Source organism: Calypte anna, chromosome 3, assembly GCF_003957555.1.
Source record: "Calypte anna isolate BGI_N300 chromosome 3, bCalAnn1_v1.p, whole genome shotgun sequence".
NCBI classification, from domain to species: Eukaryota; Metazoa; Chordata; class Aves; order Apodiformes; family Trochilidae; genus Calypte; species Calypte anna.
Window position 1 is genome coordinate 111,939,028 of NC_044246.1, and position 20,919 is coordinate 111,959,946.

General features: G+C 51.6%; 3 protein-coding genes across 3 annotated transcripts in view; 1 reads left to right on the forward strand and 2 right to left on the reverse strand.

Annotated features, from left to right (window-relative positions):
• The window catches only part of TRAM2 (translocation associated membrane protein 2), a 13,107-nt gene extending 9,439 nt beyond the window's left edge, over positions 1-3,668 (reverse strand). The window contains exon 1 of the mRNA XM_030447590.1: positions 3,526-3,668. Within this exon, the coding sequence (XP_030303450.1) occupies positions 3,526-3,668 (143 nt within the window). The remainder of the gene's footprint in view (positions 1-3,525) is intronic.
• Positions 3,669-4,362: 694 nt separating this feature from the next.
• XKR5 (XK related 5) lies at positions 4,363-11,206 on the reverse strand. The gene is given in 8 exon segments (XM_008499844.2): positions 4,363-5,624; positions 5,627-6,478; positions 7,112-7,223; positions 8,110-8,279; positions 8,385-8,594; positions 9,421-9,602; positions 9,704-9,887; positions 11,113-11,206. Coding segments are annotated over 8 exon segments (2,061 nt in total). The 5' UTR covers positions 11,171-11,206; the 3' UTR covers positions 4,363-5,331.
• A 4,735-nt stretch (positions 11,207-15,941) lies between these two features.
• Positions 15,942-17,683, forward strand: DEFB1 (defensin beta 1; the record flags this gene model as incomplete). Its single annotated transcript, XM_030448367.1, has 2 exons — positions 15,942-16,014; positions 17,568-17,683. Coding segments are annotated over exons 1-2 (189 nt in total), but the record flags the coding sequence as incomplete, so codon positions are not given.
• Between the last annotated feature and the right edge of the window lie 3,236 nt (positions 17,684-20,919).

The following is a 20,919-nucleotide window of genomic DNA, read 5'->3' on the forward strand; positions in this document are numbered from 1 at the left end:
CCCCCCCGAACTTCCCCGGCCCGCTCCAGGCTCGCTGCACGGAGCTCGGAGCCTCGTTCCGCGGGAGTGAGCGGTGGGTAAGGGGGATAAAGGCACCCATCGCCTTTCCTCCCCACACAGGGGCGTCTGCGCCCACCTATTGTGGTTATCTGGGCACCCACTCGCGGCTGCGTGTCTGGGCACCCAATGGCATCTGCACCCAACCTATCCTGCATCTCTGGATGCCCACCCTTATCTGCACCCTCCAACCCTGCATGTATGGGCACCCAATGTCATCTACACCCACCTACCCTGCATGTATGGGTGCCCACCTGCATCTGCGCCCACCCACCCTGTATGTCTGGGCACCCAAACTACACCTGCACCCACCCACCATGCATTTCTGGTCTCCCACCCTCATCTGGATGCCTACCTATGTCTGAACACACCCACAGTGCATATCTGGACACCCACCCATGTCTGCACCCACCCACCATGCATTTCTGGTCTCCCACCCACATCTGCACCCACATACCCTGCACATCTGGATGCCTACCTGCATCTGCACCCTTTTACCATTAACATCTGGACCCCTACCCCCTAGTCTACCCTCCTATTGTGCACATCTGGATATTCACTCACACCTTCCCAGCCCCCTCACCCACCCGTGGCCCAACACCCACCTCCCCATGCACCCCTGACATTCACTTTTGCATCCCCATCACCCCAATCCCACAGCCCCACTGCTGCACCCCATCTCTCCCTTCTTCCCTATTGACCAGGGTGAGGACAGAGGCCTAGAGTGTCCTTCCAATCCCATCCCATCCCCTTCCCAACCCCACACAGAATCACAGAGTGGTTTGGGTTGGAAGGGACCTTAAGGATCATCCACTCCCAACCCCCTGCATGGTCAGGGACACCTCTCACCAGCCCAGCTTGCTCCAAGCCCCATCCAACCTGAGCTGAGACACTGCCAGGGATGGGGCAGCCACAGCTTCTCTGGGAAACCTGGGCCAGGGCCTCAGCACCCTCACCCCAAAGAATTTCTTCCCAAGACCTGGTATCAGTCTCACCTCTTTCAGCTTGAAACCCTTTCCTTTCGTCCCATCACTCCAAACCCTTGTCCAAAGTCCCTCCCCAGCTTTCCTGGAGGCCCTTCAGGCACTGAAAGGTGCTCTAAGGTCTCCCCGTTGCAGCCTTCTCTTCTCCAGGCTGAACACTCCCAACTCTCAGCCTGGGTCCAGAGCAGAGCTGCTCCAACCCTTGGATCATCTTTGTGGCCTCCTCTGGATTCACTCCAATTTCATCCTGCTGGGACCTTCAGCATTCCAGAAGCACAAAAAGCAAGGCACAAGGAGGGCTTTTGCTTTCAAGATCTCCCTTCAAGACAAACACCTGTTCCTTTCACTTCAAGCACCTGCCCCATCTCCTCCTGGATCCCCATGGATCCCTGCCCCATCTCCTCCTGGATCCCTCCTGGATCCCCACTGATCCCATCCTGTGGGCCCTGGGGAAGGATTCCTGGGTAGCAGGAAACGCTGCTTGGGCACATTTGAGGGAAATGAATTATCTCAAACCTGGTGTGGAAAGGAACAAAGTTTTACTCCGGACAAATCCAGGAAAGGAAGCCCAGTCCTAGGTTCTCATTAAGCAGTAGTTTGTGTTAAGCAAGTCCTGATTAACTCTGTTCACTCCCACCTCGTGCTATTTAGTCTCAGATCAATGGTCAAGGAGAAGGAGCCTGGGCCAAGATGTTTACAGGAATAGTCAAGACACCAAAAAAGCCCACAAAAAATGGGATTTGAAGCATATCAAGACCACTTAATTAGGGAAAAAAACAAAAGCAAACCAAAACCCACCCCAACAACCAAAACCAAAGCACCCAAAATTAAGCTTGGATAAAACAAGAGCCAGCAACCCCAGGACAAATATTTTCTTTAATTGTGTTCCAATATTTTTAAAGGGGGGAGATGGTGCTTTTTTTTCCCCATGTAAATCTTTCCTGGGTTAGTTCTGGGGTGGGGGTGGGAGGGGGTGCTGCATCTTCATCCAGCTGGAGGGAATGCTGTGTCCAGCAAAACCCACCCCAAATCCCATGGGCAGAGCTGAGAAATGGAGCTGCAGCAGGAGGTGGGAAATGGTGCTGCTGGAAGGCAGGATCCCAGCTGGAGCAGAGCTGCTGCCAACCCTCATGCCCTGCCTGTACCTTTCCAACCCATTTTATTTCACCTTGAAAAAAGGATGAGAGTGACCCATTAAAAACAACAAACCAAGGGGGATGGTGCCAGCGGGTTGGACAACTGTGTCCCCAGGAGCTTGCCTGAGTGGTGTTTAATTTATTAGGGACGTAGCCTCTGTTCCTGCCTGTTTGGTCCTTTTTCCAGATCACTGCTGAGAGGCACAGCCAGTTCTCCTCAGGAGCTTGTGGGTCACTCCCTGCATTGTCAAAAAATCCACCATAGTTTCCTGTTCTTTGCTCCCTTGCTGCTTGTTCACAGCCCATGAGAGGTCCTCTCCTTGGTGGCACCAAGATCTGGGCTGGGGTATGATCCTCCACCTCTCTGAAGTTCTGAAGAGGGTTTCCTTAAAAAGAAAAAACAAAACAAACAAAAAAACCTCAAAAGAAATAAGGCTCACAAGAGGAAAATGAGAAGAAATCTTCAATTCCAGTGTAGGCAAGAGCACAGGATGATGTGACCAAGTGTTTTGGGATGGAGACCTTCCCCTCCTCCAGACCATCTGCAGGTGGCTGAAGCCAAAACTTTGGTAATGAGCAACCTGGGAAGATCCTAAGATCTAGTTCAGGAAAATGGATCTCACCTGAAAGAACTTCCCTGGAAATGCTGAACAAGTAGCAGAGGGGCTGGTTGGGTGTCCTCAAGCACTTGGGAGAACTGGAGAAAACCTCACCCAGTTCCCCTGGGCAGCTGGGTCCTTGTCCTCTGCCAAACTTCTCCACAGCTCCAGCTCCTCATGCAACTCCATGCCCTGGGTTTGGACCTGGCCCAGGATCTTGAACCAGGCCCTGGTTGCTCCATGGAGGGCAAGCACCCAGGCTTGGTGGGATTTCTGCTGTGGGTTGATGTGATGATATCTGTGGGAAGTGTCCCCATGTCCCCCACCCAGCTGCACCTGCATCCCACTGGGGGTTTGCAGCCAAATACCAGATTTGCCACCACGGTTGGCAACAGTTGGATCTGGTCCTACCAAACCAGCAGGTTCCCACTCTGTGTCCAGAAGAGTTGGTGGGAGCTCCCCTTTGGACCTGAAGTCACCAGGGGATATTTGCAGGTGGGTATCACCTTTCCCATCCCCAAATACTACCTTGGGGAGACCCTGGCAGGAACTCCCAAACTTTCCCCATGGCCTGGTGGTGGAAGGAGCCACTTGCAACCATGGCCACGTTCCTCCAGGCACTTGCTGTGGACCCTATCAGCTACCTCCAGTATCCCAGAACCTCCCATTTCACTCCCACCAGTGATGCACCAGCACCACCAGTCCTGGGCATCTCTCTTCTCCCGTCCCTCGGGTGCTGGGTGGGCTCACAGCATCCGGAATGAGGCGTCTGCCTTGGGCAGCATCTCCCTCTGGTGGCTGAGGAGCAAGGAGTTAGGAGGAGGAAATCCATCCCAGTACGACTTCTTCAGCTTGGGAGTGTTGGGTAAAGCTTGGGATGTGCACCAGGTCATTGGGGCACCTGGAGTTTTCTCCTCCCAGTGGTGGAAAAGTTGGGGGGGGAGTATCTGGAGCTGTGATTTGCAACTGGACTGACTGGGAGTGGGTAGAACTGAAATGGGTAGAAAAATCTAGGAAAACAAGAAGATGGAGTTGCAAAGGAGAGAGGAGACAAGGTCACATCCAGACAGGAAGCTGCACAGCTTGCAAAGCAGCAGGAGATCAAGGGCCAACATCCCCTACAGCAAGCTCCAGAGAGGACCTCTTCATGCTTATGTGCACCCCAACCACGAGACACAGACACAGCAAAGCCTGGTTTGTTCTTTTTTTTTTTTTTAAAGCACCATTTTATCTCATCAAAGGTAGAAAACCAAAAGTAGATATAAAAAATTGCAATAATGCCAGGGCAGCTCTGCTGCTTTCTTTGTGATGCACGGAGCCAGGAGGACTCTGGACAAGATGCTTCAGCTGCTGCTTCCCTGCTGCAGAGCCCAGCAGCAGCCACAGAGCTTTCATCATGATGGAAAGCAGCTGCATTCCAAAACTGGCATCAAAAGAGTTTTCTGTGACCAGATCAGCTTGGAGAAACATCTGGCTGGGTCAATACTGAGCAGTGAATGCTACATTTTTATTTTATTTTATTTTTCTTTATTTTACTTTATTTTATTTTTAGTAATTCACGTCACATCTGCCCTTCCTGCTGCCTTTCCTGCCCTGTGGCACCACTAGGGTCCTGCCCACAGTGGGACAACATCTGGAGGACACAGCCAGATGTGCAGCAGCTGATAACCATGAGCTTGATGGTGAAACCCAACTGCCCAGGCCTCAATCAAACCCATCAAGCCATGTCCTGGACACAAACCCACATCCAGAACTTGCCCGTTCTGAGACCACAATATTCAGCATTTTAGCTGCTGAAATAAACCAACCCTGCCTGCAAGGGGGATTTTCCAGCAGCAGGAACCTGGACATCTGCTTTGGGATTTGGCTCTAAGTGAAACTTAGTTGGGAGCATCCAGCCAGCTCTGGGTGGGAGGCAGTGAGGAGGAGGATGGGCAGAAGAGGTCACTTGAGGAAGCAGGGCAGGGGACAAGAGAGCAGGACATGGCTTTTGTCTAAAAGTCAGGGTCCTGAGGTCTTGGTCTGGAGTATGAAGAGGACCTGTGATCCTATGTGGTCCCAGCAAATGGAGCTGGTAAAGCACTCAAGATGAAAACAAATCTGGTGGAAAACCAAACCAAGAACATTTTGCTTCACTTCAGGGCTTACTCTGCCCAGAAAAGAATGGCATCTGAGAGCAAAACTCATTATTTTGGGGGGTTAGGCACTTATTTGTCCTGAGATGACTCCTACTTTGGGCACCAATGCAGCCCCTGGAGCCAGCAGCTGGATCTCCTTGCTGGGACAGGCCAGCAGCTTGTAGAGGCACTTGGTTAAAGGACATGTTTGAAGATATGGTCACAAATCCATCAGAGGCAGAGTGCTCCAGCTGCCTTGCTGGACCATGATGTAAATAAATTCAACAAACACCCAAACCTGGGTTTTTAAGACATCTGAAGCTCTCCAAAACTGCAAGATGCTGCAGCAAGATGGAAGGAGATGTCCTAAAGATGCAAGACCACATCTGCATGGTTGCAGGGGCACTCTTGGGGACACTCTCTTGACATTAATATCCCATCACCTCCTTCTGTACCCTATAAATGAGGTGGTCACCCCACCCTTGACCCAAGGTGAGGCTGCAGGGATTTCCAGGGTCACTCCAGCACCCCAGAACACGTTCCTTCCTTCTCCCAGCTCCCCCAGTTCTTGCTGTGGGCACCTGGAGTTGGCTTTGGGGGTGGAGGTGAAGCACGGTGGCCTCAGCTCACTCCTCCTCACCAGAGTCCCCTGCGTGCCACAATGGGAGGTGTCCCAAAGCTGATGCCACCCCGTGAGGGCACCCTGTGTCCCCGTGGGCTCTGAGCCCTCTTTGGGGGACCTGACACCCTGCAGCTGCTCAGGCCACCCAGGGAAAAGCTGCTCTGAAGATGCTTGTGGCCACCAGTCCCCAGGACTGGGCTGATGCTTGCCATCCCTAGAGATACATCTCCTCCCTCCAGGCAGCCTGGGGGATGCTGGGCTTGGCTGTCCCTTTGTGCCAAGGCCATGCAGGTGGCTATGGCTGTCCCCATGCCAGGAGAGGTGATGCCTCCTGGGCTGGCAGTGAAATACACAGAGGAGCCCCCAGTTGCCTGAGGAGAGAAGGTCCTGGGAAAGGACACAGTCAGGGGACAACCAGGCTCCTGCCCAGCTATGTCCTCCTGTGCTCTTGTGGCAGCCCCAGCACTGGGTTTGTCACCTCCTCCATCCTCTGCCACCATCAGTTTCTCAGCAGCCAGAGCAGGTTCAGCACCTTGAGGACCCATTTCCCTGGTGGGGAGGGAAAGGTTTGCCTCAGGCTCAGTGCTAGAGGGTTTCCCCATCACTCCAGGGTAAACCTCTCCCACACCACCATCTCCAAAAGCTGCCTTGATTGTGGACGTATCTCCTGTCTTCAAGGCCATCTTCACCAGCAGCCAGTGGTGATGGTTGGTCCAGTTGTCCTCCAGATGCCTCCCAAGCTGCAGGAGCCACGAGATGGTTTGGGGACCTGCTGTGGTGTCTCCCTCTGGCAAGGATCTGCTGTGTCCCAAAATTTCCAAGCTCTGCCCAGCTTGGGAGCCATCTCCATCACCTTGATCATCATCATCAGCCTCAGCACTGCAGGTTGTCTGCAGGAAACCCTGCCAGATCTCTGTAGACTTGGGGTGGAGCAGGCTGTAATACACCCCCAGAGCTGTGGCACCTGAAAAAGGAGCAGAAAGGCATCAAGGGATGGTCCCCAGCAGTGTCCTGGGGAGGTGTGGAGGAGACACCAAACCTCACTGCCACCTCCAGGTCAGCAGACCCTTTGTTCAATTCTTCAACAGTCTGGGACTCTATGAAATAAAGCAAATGGTCTGGTGCAACTACAGCAACTGAGGATCATAGAATCATTGAATTTTCAGGGTTGGAAGGGACCTTTAAGATCATCTCATTCCAACCCCCCTGCCATGGGCAGGGACACCTCCCACCAGCTCAGGTTGCTCAGAGCCCTCTCCAGCCTGGCCTTAAAAACTTCCAGGGATGGATGGAGCTTCCACCACCTCTCTGGGCAACCTGTGCCAGGGTCTCACCACCCTCATGGGGAAGAACTTCTTCCTAACTTCCAATCTAAACCTCCCCTCCTCTAGTTTGAATCCATTCCCCCATGTCCTATCCCTCTCTGACATCCTAAAAAGTCCCTCCCCAGCTTTCTTGTAGCCCCTTCAGATACTGGAAGGCCACACTAAGGTCTCCTCAGAGCCTTCTCCTCTCCAGACTGAATAACTCCAACTCTCTGTTGATGATGTTACTCTCAAAACATGAAACCCAGGCTCCCAAATCCAGCAGATCTTACCTACTACAGACCCTGACAGGACAGCCCCAGTCACACACAGACTGTTCCTCAGCTCATCCTGCAGGAACCTGGTGGCCAGCAGCAGGAGGAGGGTGTTTTCCATCAGCATTATCTGCAGAGCAGAGGGAAAAGAGTTCTCACTTTGCTCCTTCTGAGGGCTTTAGATGTGCAGAACCTCCCCCAGCCTCTGGAGCTTGCTGATTTATTTTGCCCCTAACTTAGAAGTTAAAACACAGAGGTTGCTGAACTGAACCTTTTGCAAGGTCTTGACCTTTTTGTTTTACAGGAAAAATAACTCTGGCAGAGCCACACAGGAGCTCTGCTCTTATCAAGCTATTGTGGGGCTGCAGCTAAGAAAACAAAGCCAGTGCAAAGGTTCAGCCACCTTGGTGACCACGTGGCTTTGGCAGGATGTGGGAAATCATAGAATCCTAGAATGGTTTGGATTGGAAGGGACCTTAAAGCTCATCCAGTTCCAACCCCCTGCATGGGCAGGGACACCTCCCACAGCCCAGGGTGCTCCAAGCCCCATCCAACCTGGGCTGAGACACTGCCAGGGATGGGGCAGCCACAGCTTCTCTGGGAAACCTGGGCAACCAGGGGCTCAGCACCCTCACCCCAAAGAATTTCTCCCTTCCATTTCCTCTCCATCTCCCCTCTTGCAGCTGGAAACCCTTCCCTTTTGTCCCATCCCTCCAGGCCCTTGTCCAAAGTTCCTCCCCAGCTTTCCTGGAGCCCCTTCAGGCACTGGAAGGTGCTCTGAGGTCTCCCTGGAGCCTTCTTTTCTCCAGGCTGAACAACCCCAACTCTCAGTTTGTCTCCACACCAGAGCTGCTCCAACCCTCCTATCATCTCCATGGCCTCCTCTGGACTTGGTCCAATAACTGCTGGATTTTTATCAAGTGGTGATGTGAGAAATGAGGAAGGAGAGAGTCTGAAGCTCTTGTTCTCCCCAGCAGCTGCATCCATGCCTAATGCCAAATATCCTGGGTACTTACAGCATAAAACACAGCCACCCTCTGCTTGGAAGGGCCAGGACGGACATTAATGTAGCAGAAGATGTACACAGCTCCCAGCAGGCAATTAAACAGCCTCCAGCAGCAGGGCTGGGCCACTATGTCTGTCTGCTGGGCCACCAGCCAGAAGGACATGATCAACCAGTGGACACCTGGCAAGGGAAAAAAGACTGGAAGGATCAGATGGTCCTCTGATAGGGAGCATCCTTGTAGCTGAGAGCAGGATGGGACATGGGGATGATGATCAGAGGTCTCACCTGCCACGGCCAAAACCCAAAAGGAATACAGCTTGGCAAAAAGAACCAGGGCCAGGACCCTGGTCCCCAGCATCCCCATCCTCCAGAGCAGCAGGCAGAGGATGGCTGTGGGAGGTGGGCAGAGGTGTCCAGGTTTCAGCAGGCAGGTGAAGTGGCTGTAAGAGACCAAAGCCCAAGCGAGGGAGAGCAGGGACAGCCCAGCACTGAGACCTGCATGGGGAAAGGGAAGGTCAGATGCTCTGAAGGACACTCAGTCACACTGCAGGACCATCTCTCAACTCAAAGGAGCTATTGGTAGCACAGCACCCCAATACAAGCCAGACACCACGTGGAATATTTCAACCAAGTCCCACTGAACTTGGTTCCTTTGCAAGCCCAGCACCTCCCTGCCCAAATCCTCTGACCATTCTCTGCCACTAATGGGGTCTGCAGCATCAGGGAAGGTCCAGTTGTGGTCACTGACATGGACCTGAGCTTTTCCTTGTGACTCTGCACCCCAGCTTCTCCTTTTGCACACCTGAAAGTTCACCTTTTCCATGAAACAGCCCCAAAATGCTCAGCACTACACAGTGATTGGAGCTGGACCATCAGTAAGCACACAGAATGTCAGACTGGTTTGGGTTGGAAGGGAAGCTAAAAATCACCTTCTTCCAACCCCCCTGCATGGGCAGGGACACCTCCCACAGCCCAGGGTGCTCCAAGCCCCATCCCACTTGGGCTGAGACACTGCCAGGGATGTGTTGGGTTCAAACCTACCCAAAGCACTGTTGCTTTGGAGGTCCCCTGTACCTGGACTGACTTTACCAGCCAGGAGAACCCAAGGGGAAGCTCAGGGACCCCTCTAGGTTCAGCCACAACACTTTTGAAGCCACACTTGTCTCTGCTGCTTTTCACTGAGGCTTCCCAGCCCCTTTACAGCATGCTCACCATCACAAGCCCACCCTGTGCCCTGCCAGCATGGCCCATATGTGTCCTCCCCCCAAAACTCATCACCCCTCTGCAGCTCACAGTGATCTCCTGGGAACTCCCCACTCACCAGGGATGAAAAGCACTGAGTCAGCTGCCACAGCAACGTAGACCTGCAGCAGGAGGTGAGGCAGGGTCTGCAGCAGAGCTTCCAGGAGCTGCAGCACACACACGTCCCCGTGCTGCATCAGCACCTCCCCTACACAGGAGCTGCCACTTGTCTTGGCTGCCATCCACAAAACATCCCAGTACCTGCAAGAGTCACCACGATGGGATGTCCAGCTTGGTTTTGGCAGCTTTGAGGCTGCATCCAGATTGGGAGGGCTGGATGGACCAGAGGGAGCATCTCTTACCTCTTCCAGAGGCCCAGCTGTAGGATGTGGAGCACCAGGAGCCAACAGCCAGATGGATGCCCATCTGCCCTGAACCAGAGGATGCTGAGGAGCTGAACCACGTAGCCAGGCACCATGCAGGCTGTGGTCAACCCAAACCAGCCCAGCTGCCCACAGATGAGGTAGTGGATGATGGCACAGAGCCCTGGAGAACAGCAGAGATGCACCACTGAGGGATGCCAGAGCCCTGCACACCCAACAGCTGAGAGGTAATACCCACAACCTGCCCCAAATTCAGCTCCCAGGGGGTTTGCAGCCCTCCTCCCCTTATCTCCAGCTGCCAGCACCTGGTGGCTTGTCAGCTGTGGCACAGCCATCACCACCAAAGAGCCCAGCCCAAAGAAAGGCTCTGATAAAAAGTGTTCAGAGAAGGGCTCGTGTTCCCAACATTATTATAATACTAATAATAGCATTAATATCAATAATAATATTAACAATAATAATAGAGAATCCCAGACTGGTTTGGCTTGGAAGGGACCTTAAAGCTGACCCAGTTCCAATCCCCTGCCATGGGCAGGGACACCTCTCACAGCCCAGGGTGCTCCAAGCCCCATCCAACCTGGGCTGAGACACTGCCAGGGATGGGGCAGCCACAGCTTCTCTGCAAAGAAATTCTTCCAAATATCCCAATATCCCCTCTTGCCATCCCCCCTTGCCCTATCCCTTCAGGCCCCTATCCCAAGTCCCTCCCCAGCTTTCCTGGAGCCCCTTCAGGCACTTAAAGGTGTTCTAAGGTCTCCCTGGAACCTTCTGTTCTCCAGGCTGAACACCCCCAACTCTCTCAGCCTGGCTCCAGAGCAGAGCTGCTCCAGCCTTTGGATCATCCCCATGGCTTCCTCTGGATTCACCCCAACATCTCCAGGTCCTTCTTGTGCTGGGGACCCCAGAACTGGACCAAGCACCCAGGGGGTTCTCCCCAGAGCAGAGCAGAGGGGGACAATCCCCTCCCTGACCCTTCTGGTCACACACCCAGGATGCAGTCCAGGACATGGGGGGTTTCTGGGCTTCCAGCACACGCTGCCAGCTCACCTTGAGCTTCTCCTCACCCAACATCCCCCACCCAAGTCCTTCCCCTGAGCTTTCCATCCACTCTCCACCCAGCCCCTGTCTATGCTTGATATTTTTAAGAAAAAAAAAAACCAAAACAAACCCAAACCCCAAACAAACTGAATTTTTCAAATTAAAAACAAAAGAAAGAGACAGAAAACGGTAAAAAGGAATTTTGTGGTGACCCAGGACACGGGGGTGGCTTCTAAAGGGGGGGTTGCCACCTGCCTCCGCTCCCCCTTCCTCTGCTCCCCCGCCCCCGGGAATGTGTGCGGCCCCCCCTTACCCACCCCCCATCCCGCGCATCTTGCGCGCAGACTCACGCGCTGCCCGCTCCGCCGCCAACAGCGCCAAGCAGAGACCCGGGAAGACCCCGCGCATCCTGCGCGCCCCTTCCGTGGCCCGCGTACCAGAGCGCAGGGGCAGAAGGAGGAGGAGGAGGAGTAACGATGAGGAGTGGGATGAGGAGGAAGGACCCTCCGGGGCCGATCCTTCCCCGCCCTCTCCCAGGCACCTCCCCCAGTGCCTCCCCCCAACCCCTTCTTTCCCGCCTGGACCCGTGATGTCACGCTGCTTACGTCACGCGTGCTCCTCGGCGTGTTGCAGGTCGGGGGTGGGTGCACCAGCCCGGCACCCATGGGGTTACTGTGTATCGGTACCGGCCCGACCCAGCATCCCCTGGGGGTTGTCTGCCGGTACCATCCCGGCCCGATGTCCCTGGGGCGCGGTGCGTGTGCACCAGTTTGTCCCAGTGACCCCCAGGGTCCTCCTGCACTTGCACAAACCCCTCCCCATGTCCCCCAGGTTCTCCTGAACTTGTACAACCCCCTCCCGGTGTTCCTCAGGTTTTCCTGAAATTTCACAAGCTCTCTCCCGATGTCTCCCAGATTCTTCTGAACTTGGACAAGCTCCTCCAGATGTTCTCCAGGTTTTCCTGAAATTTCACAAACCCCTCCCAAAGTCCCCCAGATTTTCCTCAAAACTTCACAAACCTCTCCTGATATCCCTCAGGTTTTCCTGCACTTGCAAAACCCCCTCCTGATGTCCCCAAGGTTTTCCTGAAATCACACGAACCCCTCCTGATGTCCCCCAGATTCTCTTGAAATCACACGAACCCCTCCCGATGTCCCCCAGGGTCCTCCTGATCTTGCCAAACCCCCTCCCCATGTCTCCGAGGTTTTCCTGAAACTTCACAAACCCCTCCCGATGTCCCCAGATCCTCCTCCACTTCTACAAACCCCTCCCCATGTCCCCCAGGGTCCTCCTGAACTTGCAAAACCCCCTCCCCATGTACCCCAGGTTTTCCTGAAACTTCACAAACCCCTCCCAATGTCCCCCAGGTTTTCCTGAAGTTTCACAACCCCCTCCTGATGTCCCCCAGGACATTTTTCCTGGAATTTCACAGCCCCCTCCCGCTGTCCCCCGGTGCCGCAGGGACGAGCAGTAGGTGGCAGCCGGGACACGGTGTTCAGGGAGCCATAAATTCATTCGGTTGTTTTGAACCCCAGAGCTGAAGCCTTTGGGAAGCTGTCGGGGGATGCAGGAGCCCTGTGGGTGAGCAGAGATGTCCTATTTTTTTTCTTTCTTTTTCTTTTCCTTTTTCTTTCTCTTTTTCTTTTTGATTTTTTTAATTTATTTTTCTTTTTTCTTTTTCTTTTTTCTTCTTCTTTTTCCTTCTCCTTTTCTTTTTCTCTTTCTCTTTCTTTTTCTTTTCCTTTTCCTTTTCCTTTTCCTTTTCCTTTTCCTTTTCCTTTCCTTTTTTCTTTTCCTTTTTCTTCTTCTTTTCCCTTTTCCTTTTCCTTTTCCTTTTCCTTTTCCTTTTCCTTTTCCTTTTTTCCTTTTCCTTTTCCTTTTCCTTTTCCTTTTCCTTTTCCTTTTTTCTTTTCCTTTTCTTCTTCTTTTCCCTTTTCTTTCCCTTTCCCTCTCCCTTTCCCTTTCTCTTTCTCTTTCCTTCTCTTTCTCTTTCTCTTTCTCTTTCTCTTTCTCTTTCTTTTCTCTTTCTCTTTCTCTTTCTCTTTCTCTTTCTCTTTCTCTTTCTCTTTCTCTTTCTCTTTCTCTTTCTCTTTCTCTTCCTCTTTCTCTTTCTCTTTCTCTTTCTCTTCCTCTTCCTCTTCCTCTTCCTCTTCCTCTTCCTCTTTCTCTTCCTCTTCCTCTTCCTCTTCCTCTTCTTCCTCTTCCTCTTTCTCTTTCTTCTTTCTCTTTCTCTTTCTCTTTCTCTTTCTCTTTCTCTTTCTCTTTCTCTTTCTCTTCCTTTTTTAGTTTTTTTTTTCTTTCTTTCTTTTTCTTTTTCCCCAGTCTCCAAACCAAAAGACTCCACCTCTGAAGAAAAACCTGATTTTTAGAAAATAAATCCTCAGTCAGTCACTCTGGGGAAGTCCATTAATTTTTTGTTTGTTTGCTGGTTTATTTATTTATTTATTTATTGTTAGATTTTGTTTGTTTGTTTGTTCATTTGTTTTCGTGAGGGTTGTGGTTTTTGTTTGGGGTTTTTTTGATGTTTTTTTTAATTTTTTTGGTAGTTTTTTAATTAGGTTCAAATACCACCTAAGGCTTTGTGATTTCTTCTGCAAAATCACCCAGGGAGCTCCCACAGCTTTGTGCATCAGGCTCTTGGGATGTCCCTGTGTTTGGGGACTCTCATGCTTTTCCTGGTTTTGTTTTTTTTTTTTTTTTTTTTTTTTTTTAATTGCTAGCAAGTTTCTTTACAACCCTGGGAATAAATCCTGGACTCTGCTGCTTACCAGGAGCAAAATTTCTCATTTGTTCAGCTCCTTTTCCAGGGTTCTCTACAGGTCCCCAGAGCATCACTCCTGTCCCTGCCATGCTCTGTACCATCTTGCTTCCAAATCTGCACATGAGCAATGAATTTCCTCCTCTGCTCCTCTCTTGGGAGACTCCACCTGTGGTGCTGGGTCCAGTTCTGGAGCCCTTGACATCAGAAGGACCTTGAGCTGTTGGACCAAGCCCAGAGGAGGCCACGAAGATGATCCAAGGGCTGGAGCAGCTCTGCCCTGGAGGCTGAGAGAGTTGGGGGTACTCAGCCTGGAGAAGAGAAGCCCAGAAACCCCCCATGTCCTGGGCTGCATCCCCAGGTGTGTGACCAGAAGGGTCAGGGAGGGGATTGTCCCCCTCTGCTCTGCTCCAAGGAGAACCCCTTGGGTGCTTGGTCCAGTTCTGGGGTCCCCAGCACAAGAAGGACCTGGAGATGTTGGGGTGAATCCAGAGGAAGCCATGGGGATGATCCAAGGGCTGAAGCAGCTCTGCTCTGGAGGCTTGAGAGAGTTGGGGGTGTTCAGCCTGGAGGAAAGAAGGCTCCAGGGAGACCTTAGAGCACCTTCCAGTGCCTGAAGGGGCTCCAGAAAAGCTGGGGAGGGACTTTGGACAAGGGCCTGGAGTGATGGGATAAAGGGGAAGGGTTTTCAGCTCCAAGGGGGAGATTGAGTTGAGATCTGAGAGAGAAATTCCCTTCTGTGAGGGTGCTGAGCCCCTGGCCCAGGTTTCCCAGAGAAGCTGTGGCTGCCCCATCCCTGGCAGTGTCTCAGCCCAGGCTGGATGGGGCTTGGAGCACCCTGGGCTGTGGGAGGTGTCCCTGCCCATGCAGGGGGACTGGAACTGGATGAGCTTGAAGTTTCCTTCTAACCAGAACTATTCTCTTAATACCCTGCATGTGCTCAGGGCCATGGATGTGCTGATGACTGGGAAGCCAAACTTCTCTGAGATGTCATTGCCTGATTGTCTCACCCTGAAGGAGCATCACCAGGGCCCCTGCTTGATATCCAGCACTGGTTTTTGGGTTTTTTTTTAACCAAAATTTGCAGCTTTGCAGCCTGGACTCCAGTGTTAAGGTTTGGTGGAATCAAAAATCATGGGGGGAAGGGATAAAATCAGCTTCTCCTCTTGTCCCACTGCCATGTCTGTCTTCAGTGAAGTGTTTCATGGCCTCCCAGCATTGAGTTATGAGACTCACCTCCAGCAAAGCATTTTAATAACTTTAGGGGTGTAAATAGGGCCAAGAAAAGCTCAGGCTTGGTTGTCTTTGAGCCTTGTCCTCCACAGTTTTTAATGTAACAAACACCACTGCTGCCAAATGGCCCTTTCCTAGAAAACCCAATTTGCAGATCCCAGTTTCTAGCAGGCACCAAAGCCTCTTCTAAAGCTGAGGGTGGGCTGCTGCAGGACCATCATCCACAGAAGCCACATGAACCTCATTGTCTCATCCCTCTTACCCCTTACCATCATCCTCCTCAGGAAGGAGCCTCCCCAGGGCTCCTCAGATGCTTTTTCTCAGTCCCCCAGTGAATGATGAGAAAATCAGCTCTTCCTCCTCCTGCCCAAAGGCTGCACCAGGAATAAATTCCCATGCCACACGAGATGCTGCCACTACCACCCCAAAACTCTGCCAAGCAGAGAAGGAGGAAGCCAAAAAAACCTTCCTGAAGAGATCCCCAGAGCTAGCCACCCGCCCCAGTTTCACAGCCAACTCCCAGTTGCTCTGGCTGCCAGCCAGCCACTGGTTTGGCTGCGTTTTTCTCTGCTGGATTTCAGCACCCAGGAGTCTGTCTTGCTTAAAAAACAAAAACAAAAACAAAACAACAACCCTCAGGTCTCCATGCAAGCTACACCCAGAGGATGCTGTAGTCACCTCTCTGTGTTTTATTTAGCAAGCTTGGCAAGTGAAGGGCCTCTCTGCAAAGCCATTTCTCCAACCTTCAAGTGGTGGGGCTGATCCTGGATTCAGTCTCAGTCCTTTTTAGGGGGGTCTAACATGGGTCCAAATGTTTATTTCTGTGCAGAAGTTGGATTTGTGGACGCAAAGATGCATTTCATTAAGATTTGACCTGGGCCTTGTGCATGTGTTCTGGTTAAATGGGCTCTGCCTGAGTGTGCTGTTCCTGGAGGAGATGGATCAGACATAGGAACCAGCAGGTGTTGGTGCTTAGGTTCCTTTCAGGGTGGGGACACGGGGTGGTATCTACCTAAGGGTTTGTAATTAGAGGTTGCAGGATGCATCCTTGTTAAATAGATCATTTGAATCCAAACATGATTGCTAAACCCCTGCAGATTGCATTCATCAAAGCCTTATAAATACAGAGCAGTTCCCTCTTCTTGCAGCATCCCTTGCTCTCAGCACCTTTATGCTGGAGCCTCCACCATGTCAACCAAGGCCATGAAGATGTTCTGTCTGCTCCTGCTTCTCCTCCCGGGGGTGTCCCAGGCAGCTGCAGGTAAGTGGAAATACATCCATGGTTTGCAGAGCTCCTGGAAGCTTTCAGGGATGGCAGCAAAACTCCACAGCAGGTTGGGGATCTCCCCAGGCTCCTTCTGGTACTCTCTGCAGATGGAGGTGTTGTGAACATGGGGAGAGGCTTTCTTTCTTTTTTTTTTTCTTTTTTTTCTTTCTTTCTAAAGCAAAGGGTCTGATGCAACTCGAGTAACTGAGGATCATAGAATCATTGAATTTTCAAGGTTGGAAAGAACCTTTAAGATCATCTCATTCCAACCCCCCTGCCATGGGCAGGGACACCTCCCACCAGCTCAGGTTGCTCAGAGCCCTCTCCAGCATGGCCCTAAAAACTTCCACGGATGGATGGGGCTTCCACCACCTCTCTGGGCAACCTGTGCCAGGGTCTCACCACCCTCATGGGGAAGAACTTCTTCCTAACTTCCAATCTAAACCTCCCCTCCTCTGGTTTGAATCCATTCCCCCATGTCCTGGAGCAGGTCCAAAGGAGGGCAACTGGGCTGGTGAAGGGACTTGAGCACAAACCCTATGAGGAGAGGCTGAGGGAGCTGGGGGTGTTGAGGCTGGAGAAGAGGAGGCTCAGGGGAGACCTCATCACTCTCTACAACTCCTTGAAAGGAGGTTGGAGCCAGGGGGGGGTTGGGCTCTTTTCCCAGGCAGCTATCAGCAAGACAAGAGGGCAGGGTCTCAAGTTGTGCCAGGGGAGGTTTAGGTTGGATATTAGAAAGAATTTCTTTCTGGAGAGGGTGATCAGACATTGGAATGGGCTGCCCAGGGAAGTAGTGGATTCTCCATCCCTGGAGATACTTAAAAAGAGCCTGGATGTGGCACTCAGTGCCATGGTCTAGCAACCGCAACGGTGGTTCAAGGGTTGGACTCGATGATCTCTGAGGTCCCTTCCAACCCAGCCAATTCTATGATTCTATGTCCTATCACTCCCTGACATCCTAAAAAGTCCCTCCCCAGCTTTCTTGTAGCCCCTTCAGGTACAGGAAGGCCACAATAAGGTCTCCTCAGAGCCTTCTTCTCTTCAGCTTGAATAACCACAACTCTCCTCAGTCTGTCCCCATAACAGAGCTGCTCCAGCCCTCTGAGCATCCTCCTGGCCCTTCTCGGGACACACCCCAGCACATCCATGCCTGTCCTGTAATAGGGGCTCCAGAACTGGATACAGTACTCTGGGTTGAGTCTCACAAGAGTGAAGCAGAGGGGGAGAATCCCCTCCCTGGACCTGCTGGCCACACTTCTCTTGATGCAGCCAAGGATGGGATTGACTTTCTGGGCTGCAAGTGTACATTGATGGCTCAGATTGAGCTTCTCATCCCCCAGCACCCCTAAGTCCTTTTCCTCAGCCACTGCTCAACCTCTATCAGGGCTTGGGATTGCCCCGACAGAGATGCAGGACCTTGCACTTGGTCTTGGTGAACTTGATGAGGTTGACATGAGCCCACCTCCCCAGCCTGTCAAGGTCAGGAGAGCCTTTTCCACAGGTGTAAACCCAAACGAAGATGCTTACTGGTTCTTCTCCCTTTACAGTGTCAGACACCGTGATGTGTCGGAAGACCAAGGGCCAGTGCTCATTCCTGCTGTGTCCCTGGTTTAACAGAGCCATGGGCACCTGCTACAATGGACTGGCCAAGTGCTGTAGACCATTATGGCAACCCTCAACAGCCCACGGTGGGCACTGATGGTGTTGGTACCATCAATGGCAGCAGAAAAGCAGTTTTGTCCTCCTCTACACAGGTTTGTGTTGGTGTTGGTAGTGGTTACCTCTGCCTGTGGCCATGTGTCTACTTTCCTCCCCTGGACCTGCAACTGGGGGATCACTGTGTGGCACCTCCTCATCCACTGGACCCTGTCCTTCCACTGTCACCAAGGCAGGGTGGACTGAAACAGGGCAGCTCCTCTCTCTGCCAAGGGTGCTTTGTGATGGGAACCAGACAGATTTCCTCCTCTTGTTGGGGGAGAGCTTGATGTGTCCCAGGAGATGCTGAGATACAGCAGCAGGCCTCCTCACCCAAGCCATCTGCTCTCCTCTGGTAGCTACCCATGGAGCTCTGATGGCCTTGGTTGCCAAGCTGGTGTCCTGGGGGGAGAGCAGGAAGCTGATTTCCAACCACTGACGAAGTTCTGTTGGGAAGGGGTTCCCTGGTATAGCCCTGATGCTTCACATTGGTGGAACCCAGGGTGGAGCAAGGTGTGAAGGTGAAATACAACCCTGTAGATTCCCATTTTCTTCCCTGTAGGACCCCTTTTATCTTCTGTAAGACTGTTTATCTCAAGAGAAGGTCTTTTATCTTCCACTTTCCCATTCTGTATTCTCAGATGATGCTGGCCTGGCTTGCTCATCTCTCCAGCTTCCCAGAGGACATCTGGCTCACCCATACACTTGTTCTGGAGTGGAAGTCTGGTCAGCTCAAACTTCACCTCTATCATGATACACCAAGGGCTGGAAACTGGAGTCTTCAGGCATGATCTGCTGCTCTCTTTCAGGCTCTGCAAAATATCTCAGCCTTCCAGTACTGCAGTGAGCTGGGCTCTTTTTCTCTCAACTAACACACATCTGCTTCAAAGAGACCATGGCTCACAAACTGGGTTGTGTAAAGATCTAATAAAGCCTCAGTAATTACCCAAAGTGCTTTAAACAGTTTATGGGCCATGAAGATGACCTGAGGGCTGGAGCAGCTCTGCTCTGGAGCCAGGCTGAGAGTTAGGGTTGTTCAGCCTGGAGGAGAGAAGGCTCCAGGGAGACCTTAGAGCACCTTCCAGTGCCTGAAGGGGCTCCAGGAAAGCTGGGGAGGGACTTGGGACAAGGGTCTGGAGGGATGGAACAAGGAGGAAGAGTTTCAAACTGAAGGAGGGGCGATTTAGGTTGGACATTAGGAAGAAATTCTCTGCTCTGAGGGTGCTGAGCCCCTGGCCCAGGTTTCCCAGAGAAGCTGTGGCTGCCCCATCCCTGGCAGTGTCTCAGCCCAGGTTGGATGGGGCTTGGAGCACCCTGGGCTGTGGGAGGTGTCCCTGCCCATGCAGGGGGTTGGAACTGGATGAGCTTTAAGGTCCTTTCCAGCCCAAACCATTCTGTGATTCTCTGATTCTATGGGTTAGGAGTGTTTTGATCCTTTTATTTTCTGAAGTGTAGGGCTTAGGTCCTGTGTGTCTTAAATCCATCCCATTGGCAGACATCTCCAAAACTTAGGAAATGTTGTTTAGGTCATCTACCTGAGCCCAAGTCAGCTCCACAATGTTCATCCCAGGAAGATGGCTTAAAAAAATCTTATCAGGCACCTTTGGAGCAGCTTGTCTAGCCCTGCAAACACCCTGCAGATGAGATCACTGCCACTACCAAAGAAAAAAGAATCATTAATAATAATAATCAAGCTCTCCAAGCCCAAAAGTGCTACTCCAACCTTACTCAGAGCTTCCATCTAGTGACTGGAAAGTTGATGAACTGAGGTTTGCAGGCCCGGAGGAGGTGTAGCCAAGCAAGCAGAAGGTGGTAGAATTAAGTTGTAGTGTAACGAGGCAACCAGGTGCCACTAATTGCCAGGGAGTGAGCATGAGCTTGTGTCAAGCCCACCTATGCCCAATTAGGGTTTATTGGCCCCCTGGTCCTGCTCATGCCCAGTGGGGGCCCACCCAAATTGGGCACAGGTGGGCTTGACACAAGCTAATGCTCACTCCCTGGCAATTAGTGGCACCTGGTTGCCTCGTTACACTACATTAAGTTCTTCCATCCAAGGATTAATTTTATTCCTTTCAGTTCAGGAATAAGAAAGAAGAATAGCAGGGAGCAGCTCTTTGGTGGAATGCCAAGAAGTTCAGTGATTCTGCCATGGAGCTGACTTTCAGGAATGGTGAGTGGGAGTCCTCAAGGGTTGTAACATCATTGCCATCAGGAAATCAAGGAGGATGCAGGGGCTGCTGCTCACATTGCACTGGTGAAGAAACCAGGGTGGGGAAAAGGGAATTGTCAGCTTAATGACAGCCTGCTAATCCTCTTCCTGAACTCCCAGAGAAGCACTGACTTCTTATTTAATGCAGCCTTTTTTAACCTAATTCCAGCTGATGATTATTTTCCTTTTTATAGTGACTTATGTTTCCCTTTTACACATTTGTAAGGGATTCATGCAACATGAATTTTAAGAAAAAGTTCTTTACCATGAGGGTTGTGAAACAAGGGAAGAGGTTGCCCATGAAAGCAGTTGAGGCCTCATCCCTGGAGATATTCAGAAGGATTGAGGAGGCTCTGAGCACCCTGATCTGGGTGAGGGTGTCCCTGCTGACTGCAGGGGTTGGACTGGGTGAGCTTTAGAGGTCCCTTCCAACCCAAATTGTTTTATGAAATATCTGAAAATAACTGAGGAAAGAGCTTTCTCATTAGAGAGCTGTGGGCATTGAAGGAGAAATTGCTTCTGGAATTGATTTGGAAAATGAAAGAAGTGAGTACTCCATTGGTAACACTGAGATACCAGGTGACCTCAGCCAAACCTGAAGTTCATGTCTGCAGAAAGCAAAATTCATACCTAAGAGTTAGAAATTGTTTCAGATCACTCAAATGACTAGGTGAACTATGTTAAATTATCCTTTTTTCTTCTCTTTTTTCTAAGTTACAAGAGGAAAAGCAAAGTTAGGCCCAACACCTTTCCATAATTTAACCATTGATGTGTCTCTGGCTCAAGCTTGGTTCTTCTCTCCCATCAAATTCCAGATGAAGTCTCAAAGCTGGCAAAGACAACCTGTTCACAGCAGGCAATTTTGGTTTGGAAGAGACCTTTCAGATCAGTTACAACCTGCAAACTCATCTGGTTTCAATTTAGGTGAAGCCAGTGAATGCTGGAGTTTGAAGCTGATAGTATGGACATGACTGGGCTCTGTCCTTTGGCTTGGA